Source organism: Elgaria multicarinata, chromosome 3, assembly GCF_023053635.1.
Source record: "Elgaria multicarinata webbii isolate HBS135686 ecotype San Diego chromosome 3, rElgMul1.1.pri, whole genome shotgun sequence".
In the NCBI taxonomy this organism is placed as follows: Eukaryota; Metazoa; Chordata; class Lepidosauria; order Squamata; family Anguidae; genus Elgaria; species Elgaria multicarinata.
Window position 1 is genome coordinate 76,998,720 of NC_086173.1, and position 22,064 is coordinate 77,020,783.

The window sequence follows — 22,064 nt, forward strand, 5'->3', positions numbered from 1 at the left end:
AAGAGGCGAAATGATATACATTCCACCTGAAAAGTATGGAGCCAGGAAAACCCGTGGGTCCAGAAGGCGAGATTAAGGTGTGCCCAGATTTCTGAAGGGTACTGCCACATGCCCTCTGTGTTAATTAATACTTTTGTAATTAAGAAATACTTTTGTAAGCCACCATGAGAGCCTTTTTTGGCTGAACGGCGACATAAAAATCCTTAAATAAATAAAAATAAAAATAAATAATGTGGTACAACTAATAGTCCCTGTTCCCTGTGGTGCAGGTTAGAATCCCTATCCAATTCACCTACATATATTGAAGGAGTGAAAAATCTGTTTCATTTTTGCTGTCCTTTTACCAACCTGGTTGTGAACAGAAAAAGGAGAATGAACGGTAACCAATCTGTGTTAACTAAATATGAGTATGAAGTTTCTGTAGAATGGCTCAATGTGGGAAATCCTTTTCCTGGGACAAGAAAAGGAAAGAGGGCCATGGAAATAAGGGGTTGCTGAGAAGTGTGATTTATTTATTTTATTTACTTACAACATTTGTATGTTGCTCCATATTTGAAACAGATTCTGGAGTGGTGAACATAAGAAGAAAAACATTAAAAGATACAAAGATTAAAATATTATTAGAATTACACTTTTAAAAAATGCCAAAACAACAACACCACATGCCTGTCAGTTAAGGAACGCTTCCTGGACTAGAGCTGCTTTCAGGAGGTGCCAGAAGCAATACAGTTTTGACGCCTGCCTGACATCTGGGGGCAGGGAGTTCCAAAGGAAGGGGGCCATCACAGTGAAAGCTTTTCTCCAGTTGGACTCCACTAGGGCCAGAAGTCCATGTGGGATCGCCAGGATCATATCCTCTGATGACCTCAGTGAATGTATTTGAATCTCCATTGCTGTAAAGGGTTATGCCTATTACAGATCATTGTTTACTCACCCCTTCAATAAAATGTAGGCAATGACTCTTACACAAGAAATTCCCATAAAAAGTGTTGAAGGATGCTCTTTTCTAACGTGAAGTTGCAGCTATTTGAAAAGGGACAGTCCAGAACTTCAGCCAGATTTTAAATCCATTACACAAATAGGCTTTGAGGATAGCTGAAAACATGCTACTTCTCTTTTGGTCACTTATTCCATCTTATGCTCATAACACCCCTGTGAGGTTGGTTAGTCTGAGAGATAGTAACTGGTCCAGGGTTATCTGGTCAATTTTATGAATGGACATGAAGTTGAACCTAGTTCTTCCCAATCCAAATTTGACACTCTTTATCTCCTACACCACCCCGGATCTTAATGTTGAGAACCCCTACTTCTGTGCTGTTTGTTTTGCCTTGATTCACTTTTGCCAGATATTGTAGATATAAAACCAGCAAACATGGAGGAGCTGACAGAAGTGATTACAGCTGCAGAGTTCCATCCACACCACTGCAACACCTTTGTCTACAGCAGCAGCAAGGGGACGATAAGACTGTGTGACATGCGAGCATCCGCCCTGTGTGACAGGCACTCCAAATGTGAGTATTTCCTGGTCCTTCCACATGGAGGGAGGAATGGGGAGAATGTACTATGATAGGATCTCTCCTCCCATACAAAAGGAAGGAGGAGAAATATCCTTTATGATCAATTATTTAGTTTTCCTGGGACAAATTATACCAGCAGGAAGTTAATAGAATACATCCTTTCGTTGACCTGCTTCCTGTGGCCTGTTGCTTCTCCAAGGTCAAGAAAGCAACCTCAGAGAGATGGTTAGAGGCTTATTTGTGGCATTTATATACTGTTGAGTATAGTAAAATCTCTCAACAGTTCACAATATTAAAATACAATATTAAAAACACTTTCAACTGCAGTAAAAAAAAATCAACTAACAGTAAGATGGAGCAGCATAATTAATTTACTTACAGCCCAAGGAAAGCCTGTTACACCTGAACTGAGCCCAGGACTTCTCAGCTTTCTTCTCTTTTTCACTGACTCTTTACTACATGCTTTTATTTCTGCTTCCTGAAGTGGGACCATACTGACTTTTACTAATATTTAATGATCCCATTCTGTAAATATTATCCATTTCACAATGGTTTTGTGATAGCCAGTTCAAATTAGAACATTCTCCTATATATTGGTGTGTGTTTCTTTTATAAAATCAAATTCTAATGTATTTTATTTCCATCTTAAAGTGCAGGTGAGATATGAAATTGTTTCTTTTCAGAGGCTTTAAACCCGAAAGGTGATGTCCTCGTAGAAAACATCATTTTCCACCATCCATGATGCTGCAGTAGCTTGCTCTGGCTTTTTACTATTGAATCAATCCCTAACCCCTAATACCTGGGTTACAAAAATGACCCCTCCAGTCTTATCTCCTCCACTTAGTGCGAAATGTCATAGAAGCCAATTATTTAACAGTTCCAAGTCTATGATTATTCCTGATATCTATCACTAGAGTTTATTGAATAGCCACTATTTTTTTTTCATTCATTCCTCCCAGTGTCTGATTATTGCACCACACTAGAGTACAGCTCAGAATCATAATATATGTATTAAGAAGCAAGCCAGATTCATTTCTTTTGCTTTCCTGTACTGTAGACCTTGGCTTGGTTTGCTCCTTTGTTCTGCTGCTGCAGTGTCCTTTAGAGCGCATACAAGGCAATTCTGAAAACAAGTTCAATTTGACCTCTCCCTTGACGTCTGATATTGATTTTTCTCCATCCTTCAGAAGCATTGGCCCTCAGTCAATTGTGGTTCAGCAGACATACATGTCAGAATGGAGGCAGTTCATCAGGGTTCAAAACAAAAAGCAACTCTGGCGTTTAAAGATTAATCTCTTCAATAGAAAGATTTAATAACAGTTAATGTTTAATCAAAATGCAGATGATATTGCAGCACATCCTAATCATGGGTGTAATACACATGGGTGTAATACACCGGCTATGGGATGTGGGTATGGCAATGTAAACTGAACCTCTCCATGCTTTAGCAGAGTAGCGCAGTAGCATAAAATAGTTAGCAAAAGAAACCCTCTGCCTGTGGACATTGAAGCAACTCTATTGCTCAGCTTTCCTTATCCCATATTGTTCTGGTAGTAGCTCTTAGAGAGAAATCACTCTTTGGAGAACTGTTTCTTTCTTGGCAGGTAGCCATTGTAGAGGGAATAGTGGCGTAAAAAGTATAGCCAGATTTCCTGGCCTGTGCTATTCAAGTAGTATCAAAGAGACCTCGGGATATGTTTGTGAGAGCAGCCTTCCCCAACCTGGTGCCCTCCAGATGTTTTGGATTACAATTCCCAGCATTCCTGACCATTGGCCATCCAACCTGGGGCGAACTCCAAAATGTCTAGCTGGCACCAGGTTGGGAAAAGCTGTGTTAGAGAAATAAGACTCTTGGAAAAGTTCCAGTTGTCATGTTTCTAAGCCCTCCTACCAAGGTGTGAGACAATAAAGAGGTCTGCTGTGCAATCCACCAAAGCTTTATTCAGTAAATAGACACCTCTTTACACCTGAAGGGATGTGAATGCTAGGAGCTATACTCTAAGCTTAATTAGCTTATTAAAGCAAGGCAGTTACCTGTCAACTAAATGGACGGTTTCTGCTGTGCTCGACGGGCTTTTACCGGACCCCTCCTTCAGGGAGGGTCTTCAAGGTGTATCCTCTGCTGTGTGGCTATTCTAGTGGATTGCCTCCCAGCTTCTCTCAACTTCACCCACTGGACTCTGCAGTGGACTCTGGGATTTGTCAGTTCCGATGCTCCCTCTCCTCCAACAAGGACTGAGTTCCCAGGGAGGGGAGACGGGGGAAGATGATCTCTGAACTTGGGCCTCCTGTTCGATAAGCTTACCACTATTACTCAAAAGCTCTTTGTATTAGGACCAAAGCAGTCCCTTATTGTCTCAATTGGGGACTACTACCTGTATGGAATGGCAGCCTCCTCTGCCCAGAAAGACCCCCCCCCAATTGGAGTAGGCATCCATATTCATCCATTAGTATTTGATGATAAAGCCTTCCTATGTGCCAGTTGTCATGGTACCATCAAGTCTCCAAGCGTAAGAGTTTTTTGAGTGAAGGAGCACCATCTGGTCTTTGATAACAAGACAGTTCGCAGATTTCTGTATTTCCAATTTTCACTTTGCAGCGGTAGTAATTGCAGATAATGAAGATGGGAAATGTGGGAAGGAAGGTCTTTTATGTCATTCTTTTGATGAGTAAAGCACAAAGCAGGCATTGTTTCAAAGTGGCCTTGACTAAACATCTTGTTAAGAGGGGCTTTTGGAGCGGAGTTTGGATGGAAGCCCAATTTAAGGAGGTCTACATCCAAGCCCATTTCTCCATCCTGCTATCTGTACATGTAATTCTCATTCTGGACTGCTAGGCTGGGTGTAAAATGACATGCTGGCAAGTGGGCCTTGCACGTGTGTGTTTGTCATTTTACAACATTGTCCCTGTTACTTGAATCTTTTGCATAGCACCGCCATTTACCTGAGTGCCTAATTTTTAAGAATGATCTAACTTACACTACTTGCATATATGCACACACAATCTCATAAATAAAAACCAAGCAAGCATGACTGAAAGATGGGTGGATGCCTCTATTTTTTTAGATCAGGAAGATAAAGTGGGGAGGGGAGGATTAACCTAACCCCCTCCCCAGTGCTTCTGTTCCTATCAAATTCAGAGCCCCCAATTAAAAGAAAAATAGAAATGATCAGGAGATGTCACCGCAAAACATGTAGATGTTCCTACGTTTTTCACAAGCTCTAAGTTTAGACGCTTCGGTGGTGGTTGCAAATGTTCACTTTTCCCTCCCCATCAGCAGCCGTCAGCCCTACTATCATTTCAGAGCACTGCCAAGCTTGACTCTAGCTTACACATAGCAACTCAAAGAAAATATGCAGCTGTTAAAAATTCCTCCCAAATCATTCCCCCTGGTGTGCCAGAGCCCATAATTATTACAGCAGCGACAAGCTCTCGTGGAAGTTAGATGCTTTGCACAAGCCAGCTCAGATCTTGATTTTTTCCCCCTGGTTGTTGATGTTTTTATTTTCAAAAATCCCTTAAGTCATCAGATTTCCTGCTGGCAGCAAAGGACCTCAAGCTGGAGACTGCTGTGAGCAATGCCATTTCAGATTTGTAGAGAGATCATTTATCCTAGCGCCTTAGATTCCCCCCCCCCCCCCCTGCATATACCATATTCCAAAATTCAGGAGTTCATAGCTCAGCATTCAGTTAGGCTGTACTGTTAGCGGTTAATAAAGCTAACCAAATGTTTGTTGAGAAAGGAAATCCTGTTTTGGTGGGGGGTTGCAGTTTTTTCAAGATGGGAGGTTCCCCCCCCCCCCCCAGATTCAGATTTCCTTTTTTATTTTAATTGTCAAGTGTGTCCTTATCCTTCCAAGGGGATTGCAGCTGTTTCATATAACTTTACACTACGTATGCAGCTCAGAAGAAATGCTGATGTTACTGGCAAATTTTCTTACGCTTCATCTTGTTTTATCCACACTTCACATCTCCTGTCTCAGCCACAGAAATGTGATAGAGCCACTTTGACTGCTCTAGCCTTGCGACCCAGGGGCCAATGAAATGGCCAACAGTGGCTGAGGAAATAACCAATGGTGCCCTCCAAACAACATAATAACCAATGGTGGTTCAAATAGCAAACTCTGCACAGCGTTTGTTCTTTTTTGGCGGTTGTTTTGGCCAAATCACCAACCATTGGTTAAAAAAATCCCTCCACACAACCTAACTCACAGTGGGTTAAATAACCAACCATCAACTATTTAAATCACCGTTGGTTATTATGTTGTCTGAACCCAGTCACTGTGTTTTTGTGATGTAAAGTTTATTTACACACATATACAGGTTGAGCATAAGAAAAGCCAACTACGAGTCCATCTAGCCCAGCACTCTGTTCACACTGTGGCCAACCAGCTGTCAACTAGGAACCCACAAGAAGGGCACAAGTGAAACAGCACCCTCCCACCCATGTTCCCCAGCAACTGGTGTATGTAGGCTTACTGCTTCTGATAATGGAGGTAGCGCATAGCCATCAGGACTAGTAGCCTTTGAGAGTCTGTTCCTCTATGGAATCTGCCTAATCTCCTTTTAAAGCCATCCAAATTGGTTACCACCAATAATGATGATGATAATAATGATGATGATGATGATGATAATGATAATAATAATAATAATAATAATAATAATAATAATAATAGTAATAATTTATTTCTTACCCGCCTCTCCATTCTGATCGAGGCGGGGAACAACAGCAAATATAAAATACATAAAACTGAATTAAAACATAATATACATTGTTAAAACATCCTAAAATTGGATAGGCCTGCTGGAAGAGATCTTGTAGTAGCAAATTCCATAATTAAATTCTATAGTTTAATACAGTATGCACTGTGTGAAGAAGTACTCCCTTTTATCTGTCCTGAATCTCCCAGCAATCAGCTTCATGTCAGGTCACCCCTTAGCCTCCTTTTTTCCAAGCTCAACAATCCCAGCTGTTGTAACCTTCCCTCAAAGGGGAGATGCTCCAGCCCCCTTGATCGTTTTCGTTGCCCTGTTCTCTACTTTTCCCAGATTTACTCCAAAAATTTTTTAGTTGTGTTGATTAGAATTGTACGCAGTATTCTATAGAATTGTATGCTATTCTATATGCTATTGGCACTTTTGTTCTCATAAGCATAAGATGAGGGTCCACAACATTAACACTCCCCGCAGATCCCGTCCCCCCATCAGCTGTCTCTGGGACCCCATGGTGCCATAGGGCTCCCTGCAGAGAGCAAAGTCAGCCCTGTGTCTCCTTTTCAATCTAGTCACAGCACAGACTGACTGCTACATCTACAGCTTGTTTCCATTGTTCTCACAGACCACTGAGTTAACATCTTCCTTAGAGAAGGAGGAGAGGAAGGTAAGCCCCCTTCCAGAACCATCTACCTGAGGCCATCTCTTAGGATAGACACCACTGAGCTAATCTCCATAACCCTGTGGGGAAGAAGATGCGAGGGAGACTGGAGCAGGCAGGCACCATCAGGGCCTGCTTCAGTTGGACCCCCCCCCCCCCACAGGACTAACATCTTCACCTTGTGGGGAAGAAGGAGCTGTTGGTTTGCCCCTCCATTGGGAGATGAGAGGACGGAGCAGGGCCTTCCCACCAGGCTAAACAGTCTCCTTAATTTCTTTTTATTTTCTCCCTCTTCCCTCCCCATCCACTTTTCCTTGTGTGTCACGTCTTTTTTTTAGAATGTAAGCCTGAGGGTAGGGACTGTCTTCTTTATTGATACATTGTAAGCCGCTCCGAGAACCTTTTGGCTGAGGTGCGGGATAAAAATACTCTAAATAAATAAATAAATAAATAAATAAATAAATAAATAAATAAATAACAGTAGGGAATCCTCCAGGTTAAGGTTATGCAACTGGTTGGCTTGCTCTAGTAGTGTCTTTTCACAACCACAGACTTTTCACAATCACAGACAGGGTTGGGGGAATCCTTGAGTGATCGTTCAGGTTAACCCCAACACTATCTTGAGGACATGACGCAAGTTCTGTGCTTGCTCACATGAAAGCAAAGGCTGGCATATGGGCGGGCAGTTCAGTGAAGCAAGGCAAATGGGAGTGGAAGACTTAGGGAAGAAGGTCAGAAAGGTAGGGTGAAGAAGTCTGGGGTGTCAGGCAGGGTGGGATCACTCTAGCACAGAAGGATTTCTGTAAGCAACCTCAACAGAGCCTCTGCAATTACAGAGTAAGCTAGGAAGATTCAGTGCTTCTAAGCCTTGCATCATGCTGAATGGCTGTGGCCTCTGCCTTCTGGCACAGAGGACCTATGTTTGGTCTCTTAGAACCTAGCATAGCCAGTCAGATAAAGTGAGTTGCATTCATACTGCTTTTGAATCCCATGGTGGTTCTTTGCCTTGGATTGCTTCCAGCCATGCAGTCAGAGCCCAGGTGAAAGCTCATTTTGTACTGATGCATTTTAATTTAAGAAATTAATATTTTATACTCCAAGGTTGCTGCTTTTTTAATGACACTGAAGAGGACTGCCTTGTACGAAAATATTGAAATGCAAATAAAGCTAGCGTGATGGAGTTTGAGACTGTCAGATGAAGGAAAAGAGCATCAGCCATCTCTCTGGCAATTATACTTTAGGGGCTGCAAAACAAGATCTTGTTAAGACTTCAGTGTCACCACTAGTTTCTCTCCCCACCCCACCCACCCTGCTTTGTCATCAGGCAGGAGTTTGCAAAGAAGCTCGACTTTTTTTTTTTAAGGGAGGGGGAAACACCCACAACTTGTTTTTTTTATTTTTTATTTTTAAACCTTTTGGGTTTGTACTAAACTCAGAACGTTTAGGGTACATTTCACAAAATCATATAGTTTTTGTTAAAATAAAAACAAAACCATTATTTATTATTGTCCTTACTTAGAGGCATCTAGAATTTACTCACACGATATATATTTTTTAAAAGAGAGTTTATCTTTTTGTGTTGAGCTTGTTAAAATATACAGATCATCCTTCAATAAAACCTCCAGAACAACTTAAATTGTGACAGCACAATTCTGTATGATTCTATATTCAGAAGTAAGTTCCTCTAAGTTCAGTGAGACTTATTCCCAGGTAACTATATGTAGGATTACAGTATTAGTTGCATTATTTTTACGGGATTATGTCCACATTGTGTTCTCTTTCTTTCTGTGAAATGGCAGCTACTATATTATATCCGAATGCTATGTTAAACATTCACAATATGCCATTAAATATTTTTGCATGTAGAAACACGAACACTTTTTATTTACCACACTGACCCCAGACCTATTGACTTCTGTCTTGACCATGTTTTATTTTATGTTGCTTATTTTTTGTGTGTGTTGTGCAGTTTTCGAAGAGCCCGAGGACCCAAGTAACAGGTCATTTTTTTCTGAGATCATCTCTTCAATTTCTGATGTTAAGTTCAGTCACAGTGGGAGATACATCATGACCAGGGACTATCTCACCGTCAAAGTGTGGGACTTGAACATGGAGAATAGGCCTATTGAGACATACCAGGTACTTAACTCTTGCGGTTACTATGGTGCTGGGAATGAATGGGAGGGGAACGAAAGATAATGTATGTAAAACACTTTGAAACGTTCTAAAATGCTCTATAACTCCATATCTATTTACTGCTACTAATGTGGGATCTCTGAATTCACATATGCACATTGTTCAGGACCTTTCTTTCTATGAGGGAAATCATGAAGGTCTTTGCCATTGCTTTCAATGAGCGAAAATCTGTCACATCTGAATGTCATGGGAAGAGAAATAATTTAAGTGTGTTTGTAGAACACTATATTCAACCTAAGATTATAGAATTGACTGAGAAGATATTCGAATCAGAATACAGTTATATTTTCTGCCTAATAGTGTTGCTGCACCTTTGGGGTCCCTGAAGAAACATTTATTTGAAAGTTGAATCATATATGAAACAGCCTCTCACGCGGAGTCAGACCAGTGGTCCGTCAAGCCCAATATTGTCTACTTTGACTGGCAGCCCTATCGAAGGTCTCAGGCAAATATCTTTCCTAGCCTTGCTATCTGGCGTTCTTTAACTGGGATTACTGGGATTGAGTCTAGGGTCTTGTGCATGCTAAGCACATGTTCTACCATTGAGCCATGGAGTCTTTCGATGACTCAAAAGATTCTGATCGATTGAGATGCCATGGAATCCAAAGGTGGTGATGTTATAACTAGTGCTGGGCCGAATCCTACCCCCTATTTTGGGGAACTTTCTCTCTCCCTGCAAAAGAGGCATTGTTGTTTTTCTGCCTCTTTCATGAGGTGGGGGATTCGGAGAATTTTCTCCTTGGGTAGGGGGACAGGGTTTCCACATATCTTTTTTAAGTGTAGCTGATTGCTGAGGGACGTTTTTCCTATTTTTTAGGTTTTTTAAAAACAACAACAACAACAACAACAACCCCTTCCCCAAGCATTTGAAGGAGCCCAACAATTCTTAGTAAATGCCTGTTGGAGACCATGGCCTCATCTACACCAAGCAGGATATTGCAGTATGAAAGTGGTATATAAAAGGCAGGAGCCACACTACTGCTTAATAGTGGTATTGAAGTGCACTGACAACTGTTGCACTTCAATACCACTATGGGCCCATTGACATAGATCATATACCACTTTCATACCACTATATCCTGCTTGGTGTAGCTCCTGCCTTTTATATACTGCTTTCATAGTGCAATATCCTGCTTGGTGTAGATGAGGCCTAAGTGACCTCTCCCTCTCCAATAAGCATTCAGGAAGAACTCCTGGGCTCCTGAAAATTCCAGAGGTGTTTTTAAAAATGAAGAAGTAAGAAAGAAGACCCTTCAAAAACCAGCTACTTTTAAAAAGGCAAGTGGAAACCCTGTCACCCTTCCCCAAGGGGAATATTCTCTGAAATTATCACTTCTCCCAACCTCTTTTGCATGAGTTTTCGTTTTTTCCCCTTCCCCCCTTGAAATGCCGAAAATGGAATGGTTGGAATTCTTGGCACAGCACTAGTTACGATGTTCTGTACCTGCTGAAAATTCTGTTTCAAGCTTTCTAGGAAGAGGGAGGGGTATGTCTCCTTCTTGGGTTTCTTAATGACTTCCTCAATACCTCAGGTGCTTGATGGTGACAACTGAAGCTTCCAGAACAGAGAGTGGTGTGTGCAGCTTCTTCCACCACTGAATCTTTCTACTACCTAAATAAGATCTTCGAGTGGTTTCGTTCCTCCTTCTTTCCCCCATTGGCAAATTATTTTTGAGGTTTCCTACTCCTTTTCTTCACTTAGGTAATGGGGCTGCTCAATTCTTCCCAAGTATTTTAGTCACAAGCATAATTCCTTTGATTCATGTTTCTGGGTGAGGAATGAACTGCTTAATCTATCCACTGTACAACAAGAATCTAGATCTGTAAGATGCTAGCATGTGGAGAACTGGGGGAGTATCCAATTGTGTCATTCTGTTAGGGCAAATGACATTATGCTAGTGGAAACTAGGTTCGGAACTACGCACAAGAGAAGAATCCAACAAAAGTTACATTTGCTCAAGTGGTTGTGCATTATGCATGTGCAACCAGTTGCGCATAACTTTTGTGCAACTCGTGCAACCGGTTGGGCAAGTGTTATGGGCATCTGCTTGCACAACAGAAATATTCAATGGATCTCTGCTAGTGCTATTTGAGTTTGTGGAATGTCACAGCTAGATACTGCCCGTGGTTACAGTGGTTTGGTTCTTGACTGCTAGAAATCAAGCTTTAGCATGTGATTCCCACTGAACGCTATTTTCCTTTCCCTCTTTGTGTCTATGTCTCTTTCTTAGGTTCATGATTACCTCCGCAGCAAGCTGTGCTCCCTCTATGAAAACGATTGCATTTTTGATAAATTTGAATGTGTGTGGAATGGGTCTGACAGGTGAGGAGCTTCATCAATGGTTACACGGAAGATTTTCTTTTCATTTGGTGGTTCCTCAAGCTTCCCCTTGGTTCACACTCTCTTGCCTTTTATTTCTTTTGCTTCATGGGATGCGATGTAGAGGTAGATAGATTTAAACATGAAGCTGAATGAAACCATAACACTTCCAGGTGGCAGTTCTTCTAGTGACCTAGAGCGGCAATACAGGAAATGCAGCAGGAAGCACCTTGAAGCAGAGAGGCTTCCTTGGGCAGGGGGTTGGAGCTTGGGCGGCTGGGCTAGATGCTACTGATGCTTTGCCACCCATGTTGATCCTGCTGGTTGATTTGTTGTAGGACTGGTCAGCTTGGGGAATAACACAGTCCCAGTGTGATTTGTTGGCTGAAGTGTGCCTCACATATGTACTGTATCGAAAAATGCTTTTATTGTACTTATTCATCATTGGGTACGTGTTTTTTACCCCCTCAAACAGATCTTACGTTGATTTCTATCAGAATTTTAAAAATTCCTAGGCATGCAAAGCCAGTGTTAAATTGGCCATTCTTAAAATATACGTAATGTAGAATTGGAACTGACATGATCCATATGATGCTTTTCTAACTCTACTTTAACAAGTATTGCTAATTAAATTGGCACCTTTTTGGTCAACACGTAGCTCCTTTTTGTTTAAAATGTTCCTCATTAGAAAACTGAACTTTGGGAGTCCTGATTTTTAATGAATTAGGTGTCCTTCATCAAATCTGTCTCATCATCTAGAGCGTAAAATCAAACATGGAATTAGCTTGCTACTGTAATTCACTTTTTCGTTTTCAGTTATTGGGCTGGGCTTGCAACTGCTGCTTAGGGTTGTGAGGACAGGGACATTGCTCTGGATTCTCTAGTCATGGGAAAAGTCCTAGTTTCACAAAAGGTGCTGTGTCTTCAGATCCCCCCTTGTTTCCAAGCAGTGGACACCCTGATCCAGATATCTATGTGTGGCAGAAGATAGCATGTCAGCAACTGAGTTTGCTGGACCTACTAGTCTGTGTCCATGTCACTGCTATCTTAACTGATGGTTTATTATAACTCATGGTTATATGGATTGGAATGAAAGCATGCAAGAAAGTATGCAGCAAATCACTACACCTTGCCTCCCTGCAACCTTCTTGCATTACTGTAAGCCAGCTGCTCCCTGCTAGCTCCTTGTAGAACTAAAGCTTCCTCAGTCAGGAGCCAGGAAGTACAGCTCAGTAGCAACTGGTTCCTTCCCCCAATTCCTGGAGGCTTTTAAGTGGAGATCCAAGCTGCAGGAACCCAAGAGGTGAGACTTTTCTCAGCTGTGCATGTGCTGGCTGGACCCATCTCAATCATTAAGGGGAATTTTGACTGCCCCCAAAATTGGAAGGCAGCAAGCTCCGCCCATACCCTCAATATGCCTCCTTGTACCCCCTTTCTTGTTGGAGAAGCCTGGAGAGCTGGTACCATCAAGAAAGTGGGTGTGGCAGCAGATGTTTGGGAGGGGAAAGAATAAGATGCTGGGAGACTGGAAAAGGCTTTACATTTTACCTGGCATGACATATGGTACGATTTTTTTATCCACCCTCTTTGCTTGCTTCTCAGTGTCATCATGACCGGCTCATACAACAATTTCTTTAGAATGTTTGATCGCAACACCAAGCGAGATGTGACCCTGGAGGCCTCAAGGGAAAACAGCAAACCACGTGCCATCCTGAAGCCCCGCAAAGTTTGCGTGGGGGGCAAACGGAGGAAAGATGAAATTAGCGTGGACAGTCTGGACTTTAGCAAAAAGATCCTGCATACAGCTTGGCATCCTTCAGAAAATATCATAGCAGTGGCAGCAACAAATAACCTGTATATATTTCAGGACAAGGTTAACTAGGAGGGGAAAAAAAGATAATTCCTTAGGAATCTTATGTACTGAATACTAGCAAACACAAGTTTTTAAGTGTTTCTTCTGTTTTCTTCTCTTCCTCCTCCTTCTCCTCCTCCTCTTTGTTTATTTCATTATTCCTCTGCAGACATTAATTATGCAGAGGTAAGCATTCAGATTCCAGTGTCTATTGATTTTCCCCAAATCTTAAGAAATTGGGTTGGTAAAGCCCTATTAGGAACATTTGACTTCTCAGTATTGAGAGCTATCAAGTTACACCATTAATTCAACAGCAGGCTTGAATTACTTATGCTTTCATTTTACCCAGTACGCGCTAGTAGGTTTAGTTCCTTTACAAATATTGTTCTAGAGACACCTGCCAATTTATAATGCAGTTAAGATTATAGTAATATATTTACAAAAAAAAAATCCATCAAGGCCATAAACAAGGATGTATTGCATTAAGCTCTCCTATTTTTGATTTTGGAAATATCCTTTTGTTCTACGCCTACCCCCAAAGAGGAATTAAATTTCCTTTGCCAGTTCATTTCTTGTAATTGACCTTTCCCCTTTTTTACCTGGCATATTCCTTTTGTCAACTCAGGGCCTTTCCAGATGACTATTTATTGTGTACATTTATCACACAATGAGCATTTTACTGTAACTCAGTTGTTATGAGAAGTGCATATGTATTTTTGCCCCAGCTGGCTATTTTTGTCTGGGAAAATGCAATTTACATTCCCACTCCCCCACAACTAGAGGACTCGTCGTATTTTGAAGTACTATGTGTACTGTAGTTGCACGAGTGTCACAGACACCTATTGGCTAATAACTGTGACATCAGTGGTGACCAGTGACACTCTCCTCCACCATGGCCACAATATTGATTCCCCCCCCCCCCCCACTGCCCGAGGATACAATCCAGGCAACGCTAAAGCCTTTTAAGCACCATTGATGACAATGAGTCAGATTTAAGCATGTTGTTAACTCTTCCTTTGAAATCAGTAGGCTGCAAAAGTGCTTATGTTTGGTTGGATCTGAATGTTTGAGAGGCTGAATCCTCGCCCTCTACACCAATCAAGTCAGTGCCCTAGACTTTTCTTTAAAGAACTGGCAAACACCAGCAAGGCCAAGTTAGCCCTCTCCACACCCCACACCCCTTTAAATTTAGTTCCATTCTGTTAATTCTTCTGTTCTGGTGCTGGAGTGTAAATACAACCTTATTTAAACACACACCCTTTAAGAAAAAAATATCCGGCAAAATATATCTGTCCCTCCTGTACCAAGAGTCCCTTCCATTGCATGTGGACAGGATACTGCACTCCTGGTGCGGGATTCAGGCTTGGGCTGCTGCTAGTGCTGCTAAAGGGAAAAAAGCCCCCTTTTTGTTGTCTGGAAAGGCCCTCAGACAGGAAAAACAAAGACAAGTCGGAAGGAGCAGGTTTGCAGTAGGGACCTTTAAACTTCTCATTCATGAAGTACCATGTATGCTACTGAAGGCTGTTACCTTCCTCCATCACCCACCCACCCTCCACAAATGGCCTCTCATGGATTTCTCTGTGTTGATCCTGTGGTGCCTTTTGCTGGTATACAAAATACCTTAGAAACAATGCTTCCAAAATGCGATACTTGCAAACCAAAACGAATCTGAGCTTTCTTCTGCAATTCCTGTCACTTTAATTTATTTTTTTAATGTTACTTTTGCTTTGGATGAGAGAGCTGAAATTTGTTCTCTTTTATTCTCTTGCATGTCATAAATATGTATTTGTGGGGTTACTTTTCCTTTTTTTTTTTTTTTAGTAGTGAATTTTAAAAGTATTGTTTATTTATTTATTTATTCATTCATTCATTCCGACAGACATCTCTCCCCCCTTCTCCTTTTGGGGAACAAAAGAATTCTTAAGTTGCTAATTTATGGCATTTAAAACAACTCAAACAAAAATAACCACCAAGCCAACATGTTATGCTATTATCGCCTGGCTGCTTTTTAAGAGAGGTTGTCCATGGTTCTGCGGTATGAAGATTAGCTACAATAGCTCTTCGTCTTTGCATGGTAAACTGTCCTGTTCTACTACAAGGATAATCCCGGTCCCGCCTTTATTTGATCGGTTTGGGGGGGAAATTAAAATATAAATAAAAAATACAATCAGAGAACAGATCCTACAAGAAATAAACTCAATACTTTCTCTGACAAGGTGGATATTTGAGGATCAGTGTGCTGTGCATTTTCTCTGATTGTGAAAAGTGGAGCAATAGTTCCAACCTTTGTGATCGTTGCCATGAAGCATGCAAGAATTTCCAAATACACTCTCCAGTAAAGGATGATTGAAAGCCCAGCCTTTTCCTGTGGTGGCCCCTACCATACCAACTCTTACATCTTATAAGTGAGACTGTGACTCAAGAGACATCAAAATGCCACAAGGCTGCACAGATCCTGGGGAGGGGACATTGATTTAATAGTGCTGGGAACAAGAGGATGTTCAAATATTTTGGATCAAAGCTTTTAATTGTCACTAGACTTACTTAACACCCTGTCTGCTCTTCACAAGACTGCTCAGAACAGGGGGAAATTAGATGTTTGCCTTGTTTAAAGGAATGATTACAGGGGGGGGGGGAAGTATGCTGGCTTATACATTTATTACAAGTAATGAATATCAGGAGCAACTTCTTTTTTTACAAAAATAATAATCAAATGATAAAAATGGCAAGGGGTTAATGAGTCATTTTTCTTTTATTGTTTTTTTTTAAAAGCCTACACTCTGGAATCAGAAGTAAAATTGTCTCCAAGATGTTCTGATGTGGAGTTGCTCATTTCCAAATGCTGAGGTAACAGACCCCACACCATTGGCATTAAGATTGCCCACTGGCAGACTCAATGGGCTTGTTCAGACCAAGTATAATGTCTAGATTAAGATCTTCCTAATTGATTCTCACATTTGTTTCTGTGAGCAGAGAGGTGACACACTTTAAGGGGGTGGGGGTGGGGGGGATTTCCTTTCTGAATGTCAGAGGTTAATCCAGTCCAGCATTCAGCTATGGAAGCTTGTAAACCAAGTCATTGAAAGTAATAGCCACTCCATTTGTCACTAGTATTTGGTATTTTTATTTTATTATTGCATTTATATCCATCCTCTTCATTTTGTCCTCGCAACAACCCTGTGGGGTAGGTTAGGCTGAGAGTCAGAGACTGGGCCAAAATCACCCAGTGAGCTTCATGGCCAAATGGAGACTAGAACCTGAATCTCCTGAGTCCCAGTGCAGTACTCTAGCCACTACACTACACGGGCTCTCAGAGGCATACTGCCTGTGTACTAGGAAGTTAGAAACTGATAGAAGTGTTAATGATTATGATCCAGCAAAGGTTTTGGATGTGTGCAATGGTATTTCAGTTGCCTCCCCCCGTACACACACACACACACACACACACACACACACTCTATTAACATGAGTTCCTTTTGCTGTATCATAAATCACTTTTGAAACTCAATTTTTTTAAAAAAAAGCAGCTTGTCAAACTGTGCTGTGTTGTTGCCAAAATATTTAATAAGAATTAGAAGATCCATCGCATGGAAAGGGTTAACTGGACAGTTCTACGGTTCCCATCATGCACATATGTCCTTGGTGATACACAGTTCCATCGTGCACTACTGGATCCAGATTGTCTCCCATCATCCATTTCCTTTCAAGGGTCCCCCAGAGAACATAACACACACAAGCACTCAGGGACTATGAAAAATCCAAGGATATGTGACCACAGAGTGGGAAAGGATGACTCATATGTGAGCATGGGCACTATGATGTCAAGCAGTTTGAAGCTTTCTTCATACTCTTTTCTTCTTCTTATGCCATGATGATGCTCAAGTTTCCATGTGCCGGCAAACAGCAGAGCTGGGAAGATTCTTGATGATTGCAAACTAGACTCTCTGTTTCATCAGGGGTAGCTTATGCACCAGGTGGACATTTCTAGCTCGCAAGTGTCAAGCACTATTCCCTTTCCTCAGGGCTAGTCAAAAGATTTCCCACTTATGGATACAATTCTATGGGCATGAGAAGTAGGAAGGAAATCACTTAGGGCTAGCTCTCACGGCCACAGTCTTTAGGATTGTTTCTGACCATCTCTTGCCATTGCATCATCCCACAGCCTGCTAAAGCTGGATAGCCCCATGTAATAATAAATGGGGCTATCCAACTTTACTGGTGACAGCAGAACTAGTCAGGGTGAGCTCTTGAAGATTTCCCACTTATGGATAAAATTCTATGGGCATGAGAAGTAGGAAGGAAATCACTTAGGGGTGGAAGAAGCCCACCGCGTTCACAGAAAGTCCAGAGCACGGCTTGGATGACGGACTAGTGGAAGAGAAGCCTGGAGGAATAACTAATATGGGAATCAATGGATCTGATGTAGCCCAGGCATTTGAGGAGGATGTTTGAGGGGAGTGCATACCCTAGAGACCGTGTCTGTAGTTCTTAAAGCGATAATTATGGTCTTTGGGCAGGACCCTGCCAATTGGACCCTCGGGTAATAGCCTATTCTTGTCTGCCAAGAACAGCTTTGCAATTTCAAATACCGTAAGATCCTATCCATGAAGTTGGGCCAATTGATACATTGTATTAGACCACACTGCTGTGACTAATGTCTTTTTCGAGCAATTGGAAGGGATCGAACAATTACTGCAGTGGAAATCAATCTGAGGATTTTCCAGGTTTTTAATAAGGTGACTGGGCCGTATCCTACCACAGCTTGCTGGCATCATGGTTTGCTTTGAGAATACTTGTTCAAAGAAGTTGGTAGAATAGCTAGAGGGGTTCAGGAGCAACACCAGCTCTCATTTTTTGAATGTGGCTGCTTCTTTACTCTTGAGAAGTATGAACTTGCTCTGTCACCGGAATTTCTGACTCACTGCCGTGGGAGTGGATGGTTCCCTTGAGTCAGGGCCATACAAAAATCCATCAAAGTTTTGATAAGAGCATTAGGTAACAGTCCCGGACAGGCCATGTTTGAGGAGTTTGTAGGTTAATTTCTTGAATGCTTGCCTTATTCCAGAAGAGCTACAGAGATCTTTAAGAAGTGTACTAAAGAAGGACGGCCATCGCTCTCTTATGGCTGTTTTAGATAATGCAGCACATGAGGGATGTGGCATGATTCATTGTTGAAGACAACCTACTGGAGTGCCCAAGCCATGACAGCTCACAATCAATATGGTGCTCACTGATGCAGGAAGCAACATTAACACATCCTAGATACTACCCCTATAGCCCAGCCTCAGCACTAAATATCTCCAAGAACAAGGCTATGTGAAGTGACAAGGGCTATTATTTTTAACCCGCAGTCTAAACCTCTCTGAAAAGCTGAGCTGCCAAAATCTTCCATTTGAGTTTATCCGGGGACGCCTCCTCAGCCCCCTCATAATCCCACGTCAGGAGTCAAATGCTTGCCTAACACAGCCAAGATTGGCAGTTCTATTTAGTTGGGTTGCCATACAGCACGTTTGGTTGATGAGAGAGGTGAAATGTGGGATTTCTTTTATGGTGTTTGTAATCATCTTCTACAAGATGGAACTTTGATTTCAATGTATCAGGGAAAATGTACTCTAATAAATGAAACCTTCTCCCAGCTTGGGTTCATTATTTTGATTGTAGTGTCTGCCCTATGAATAAAAGTTATAGCCAGTCAAAAAAGAAAACCAACACTGTCCGCTGAACATGAAATAAAAAAGAATCAGTTCTACAGTACAAACCATGAACACAAATATCTCTGAAACCTTATGCATTTGTTTTAGTTCAGTCTAATCTTTTTACACAGGATTAAAATTTCAAACACACACACACACACACACACACTTGTATTCAAAATCTGATTTTGCAACTACTGAGATTGCCTGTTGTAATTTTCAGTGTATTGAGTAGTTACATGGATAAACATCATGATATTGAAAACATTCTGAAACTTCTAAAGATTGGGCTCCTTATAAGACTGTTTCCATTAATACACATTGACCTAGTTTGTATGTAACGGCAGGAGTTAATTAACCCATGATTTGTTGCAGCATGTGCTGAATGCGTTCCCCCACCATTTTGCATATGCAGCCTCCAATCGGGCCTATCAGAGGTTGCTACATGACATCCAAACTCAAACACTATAGGCTAATTGTGGGTTAACCTACAGTTCACCTATAGTGTCTGGGTTCAGACATCCTCTGTCTTGTCCAGTCGGAGATTGCTTATGCAAAGTGGTGGCAAAACTCACCTGGCATGCGCCACAGCACATTGTGAGTTAATTAACCCATGATTTGCATGTGAACAGGCCCAGTATCCTCTAAAGAGTGCGCACACCCGCCGCCACAATCCAGAACCAAAATTTACCTAACTGCACCACTGAGTCTGCAAGCTGTTTGTTCAAAGGTGATGCCTTAGGACAAAGATGTTTAAGTGGACATTCATGACTGTGTACACTCGTTTAGGAACATTGTAGGTTGACATCCCAGGTCAGAATACTTGTCCATCTAGGACAGTCTTGTCTTCTGTGGCAGCTGCTTCCCAGGGTCTCAGGTGGAGGCAAAGCAAAGGTATTTCCCATCACCCATTTCTACCTGAGATCATTTTAACTGGAGATGCCAAAAATTGAATCTGGATCCTTCATCATGCAAAGCATGTGTTCCATCACAGTTTTGGACAGCTTTTTAAAAAGCCTTTTCTGGTTTTGATTTGGGATTTTAAATGAATTTACGCCAAGCTCAAGTATCAGCATTTGATGGGGAATGTTCCGCAGGATGGGCTAATAAGTGTGCAATCTTGGGAATTGAAAAGGATGGGTGTGGTGGGAGAGGATCCCATTGGGTAAGAAGCCAGAAGTGAGTGAGCTTGGGTTAGAGACTGGCTGCACTTCTTCCTTTGAAGGTTGAGATAAGTATGAGCTATTAAAGAGGGAGGGCTGAATGGCAAAGAGTGGGAGTTTCCCCTTGTGAGAGGCAGGAGAGTGGTGGGAGAGAAGATCCTGGATAGAGTACTGGTGTTCCTTTAATGTATAAATGAAAACAAGGAAGTTGAGGAAACAGGTAAAAAATGCAATTTTATATACTGAAATATAATGTTAAAAATAATATACACAGAGCATTTCACAAGTACAATAATACAACAAGACAATCAGAATGCTAGACAGAAAATGCTCAGTAAACTTGACCATTTGGCCAGACGCGTTTCGACCCTTGGTCTTCCTCAATGGCCAGTTTGCCAAGCTGATTAGGTGATTTTCTCCCGTGGGTAACTTAAAAATTCCAAAAATTAAACAAAATCAGATGTCACTCCCCACAATATACGGAATGAGTCCAAATATTCAAAGGAAGCCCATGGAAGGTATTCCAAACAGCCATTGCTCGCAAACACAATAATGCTGGTATCTAACATTATATTTTAGTATATAAAATTGCATTTTTACCTGTTTCCTTAACTTCTTTGTTTTCATTTATACTGTGTTAGGTTAAGGTTATCACCTCTTTGTTGCAGTTGTTCCTTTAACGTAGCCTTTTATTTTCTGTAAGCAGATATAATAATGATGATCATGTGTGTGTGTGTGTGTGTCAACTCAAACCAAGTGTGGTTTACAGCAGGGGTGTAAAACCTCAGGCCCCGGGGGCCAATGCTGACCCAATATGGCCCCCAGAAGGCCATGGCCCCTTCTCTGGCTCCACCCCCTTGTCTCCAATTGAATGGTAGTTTTCCAGCTTTTGTGTAGTTTCCTCCCCTATGTTAAAAGATTGAAATGCCTCTCCTAAGCTTTTGCTAAGGTTTAAGCGAAGATTGACTGGTGTCTGGGGTATTTTGGCGTCACCCTTTTTGCCTTCAGTCCTACCCACCATTGGAATACAGCCGCTAAAATCTTCTCCAGAATGGAATTCGGCCCACGAACTGCAAGTGGTTCAACACTTCTGGTTTACATCTTCGACATGAAAGAATATGGCAAACTTCACTTAATAACATCCGGGTTAATAATAGGAATGGAAAGAAGTTCAAGGAATGAACAACAGCCAGGGTCCCAAGCACCCCTTGAAGGAGCTTCTATGTATTAACCAGGATTGTGGAGGCTTCCATGCCTAGCACAGCCTTCCAACAAACAGGATGATCAAAAGGGCAGTGGAGCCCTGCATGCAGGTACTACAGAAGCAAACGAATTCCCACAGGAGAAAAGGTATGTTCAAATGTGAAGCATATGCGGTGTCTTGTGCTGCATAGAGTAGTAGGGCTGGCTTTTACTCCCCATCTGCATACTTGCTCATTCCTACAGGTCCAGGGTTGCCAGCGTGGCACCCGTGAGTCCCATGATGCCCGCTGCCACCTCCAAGGATGTCCACAAAGTTCTCCACTCCTTGTCCTCCTTCAAAAAACCCAAAAACATACTGAATACACAAAAACATACATCTAAAAACAACTATAAGCTGCCAGCCGAACCTAAAAACAGATCTGGGGTTGGTTAAGCTCATCACATATTGCTAAATGCCTGGGAAAAGAGAAAAGTATTGACCTGGTGCTGAAAAGATAGCACTGTTAGCACCAGGTGGGCCTCATTGGGGAGATCATTCCATAATTGGAGGGCCACCACAGAGAAGGCCCTTTCCCTTGTTACTGTCTTCCGAGCCTCCCTCAGAGTAGGCACCTGGAGGAGGACCTTAGATGTTGAGCATAGTGTTTGGGTAGGTTCATGTTAGGAAAGGCATTCTGTCAGGTATTGTTCCCCTTTATAATGCAAAGAATTTTGGGATGGCCTGGTCTTGAATGGGCAATTAAGGG

General features: G+C 41.8%; 2 protein-coding genes across 4 annotated transcripts in view; both read left to right on the forward strand.

Moving 5' to 3' along the window:
* PPP2R2B (protein phosphatase 2 regulatory subunit Bbeta) overlaps positions 1–14,066 on the forward strand; it is a 263,756-nt gene extending 249,690 nt beyond the window's left edge. For all 3 annotated transcript variants that reach the window (XM_063120655.1, XM_063120656.1, XM_063120657.1), the window contains 4 exons: positions 1,347–1,511; positions 8,861–9,030; positions 11,319–11,410; positions 13,010–14,066. In XM_063120655.1, coding sequence (XP_062976725.1) covers positions 1,347–1,511; positions 8,861–9,030; positions 11,319–11,410; positions 13,010–13,289 — 707 coding nt within the window. In that variant the 3' untranslated portion in view covers positions 13,290–14,066. The remainder of the gene's footprint in view (positions 1–1,346; positions 1,512–8,860; positions 9,031–11,318; positions 11,411–13,009) is intronic.
* LARS1 (leucyl-tRNA synthetase 1) overlaps positions 1–22,064 on the forward strand; it is a 379,820-nt gene that overhangs the window by 47,347 nt on the left and 310,409 nt on the right. The gene's annotated exons all lie outside the window — the stretch shown is intronic.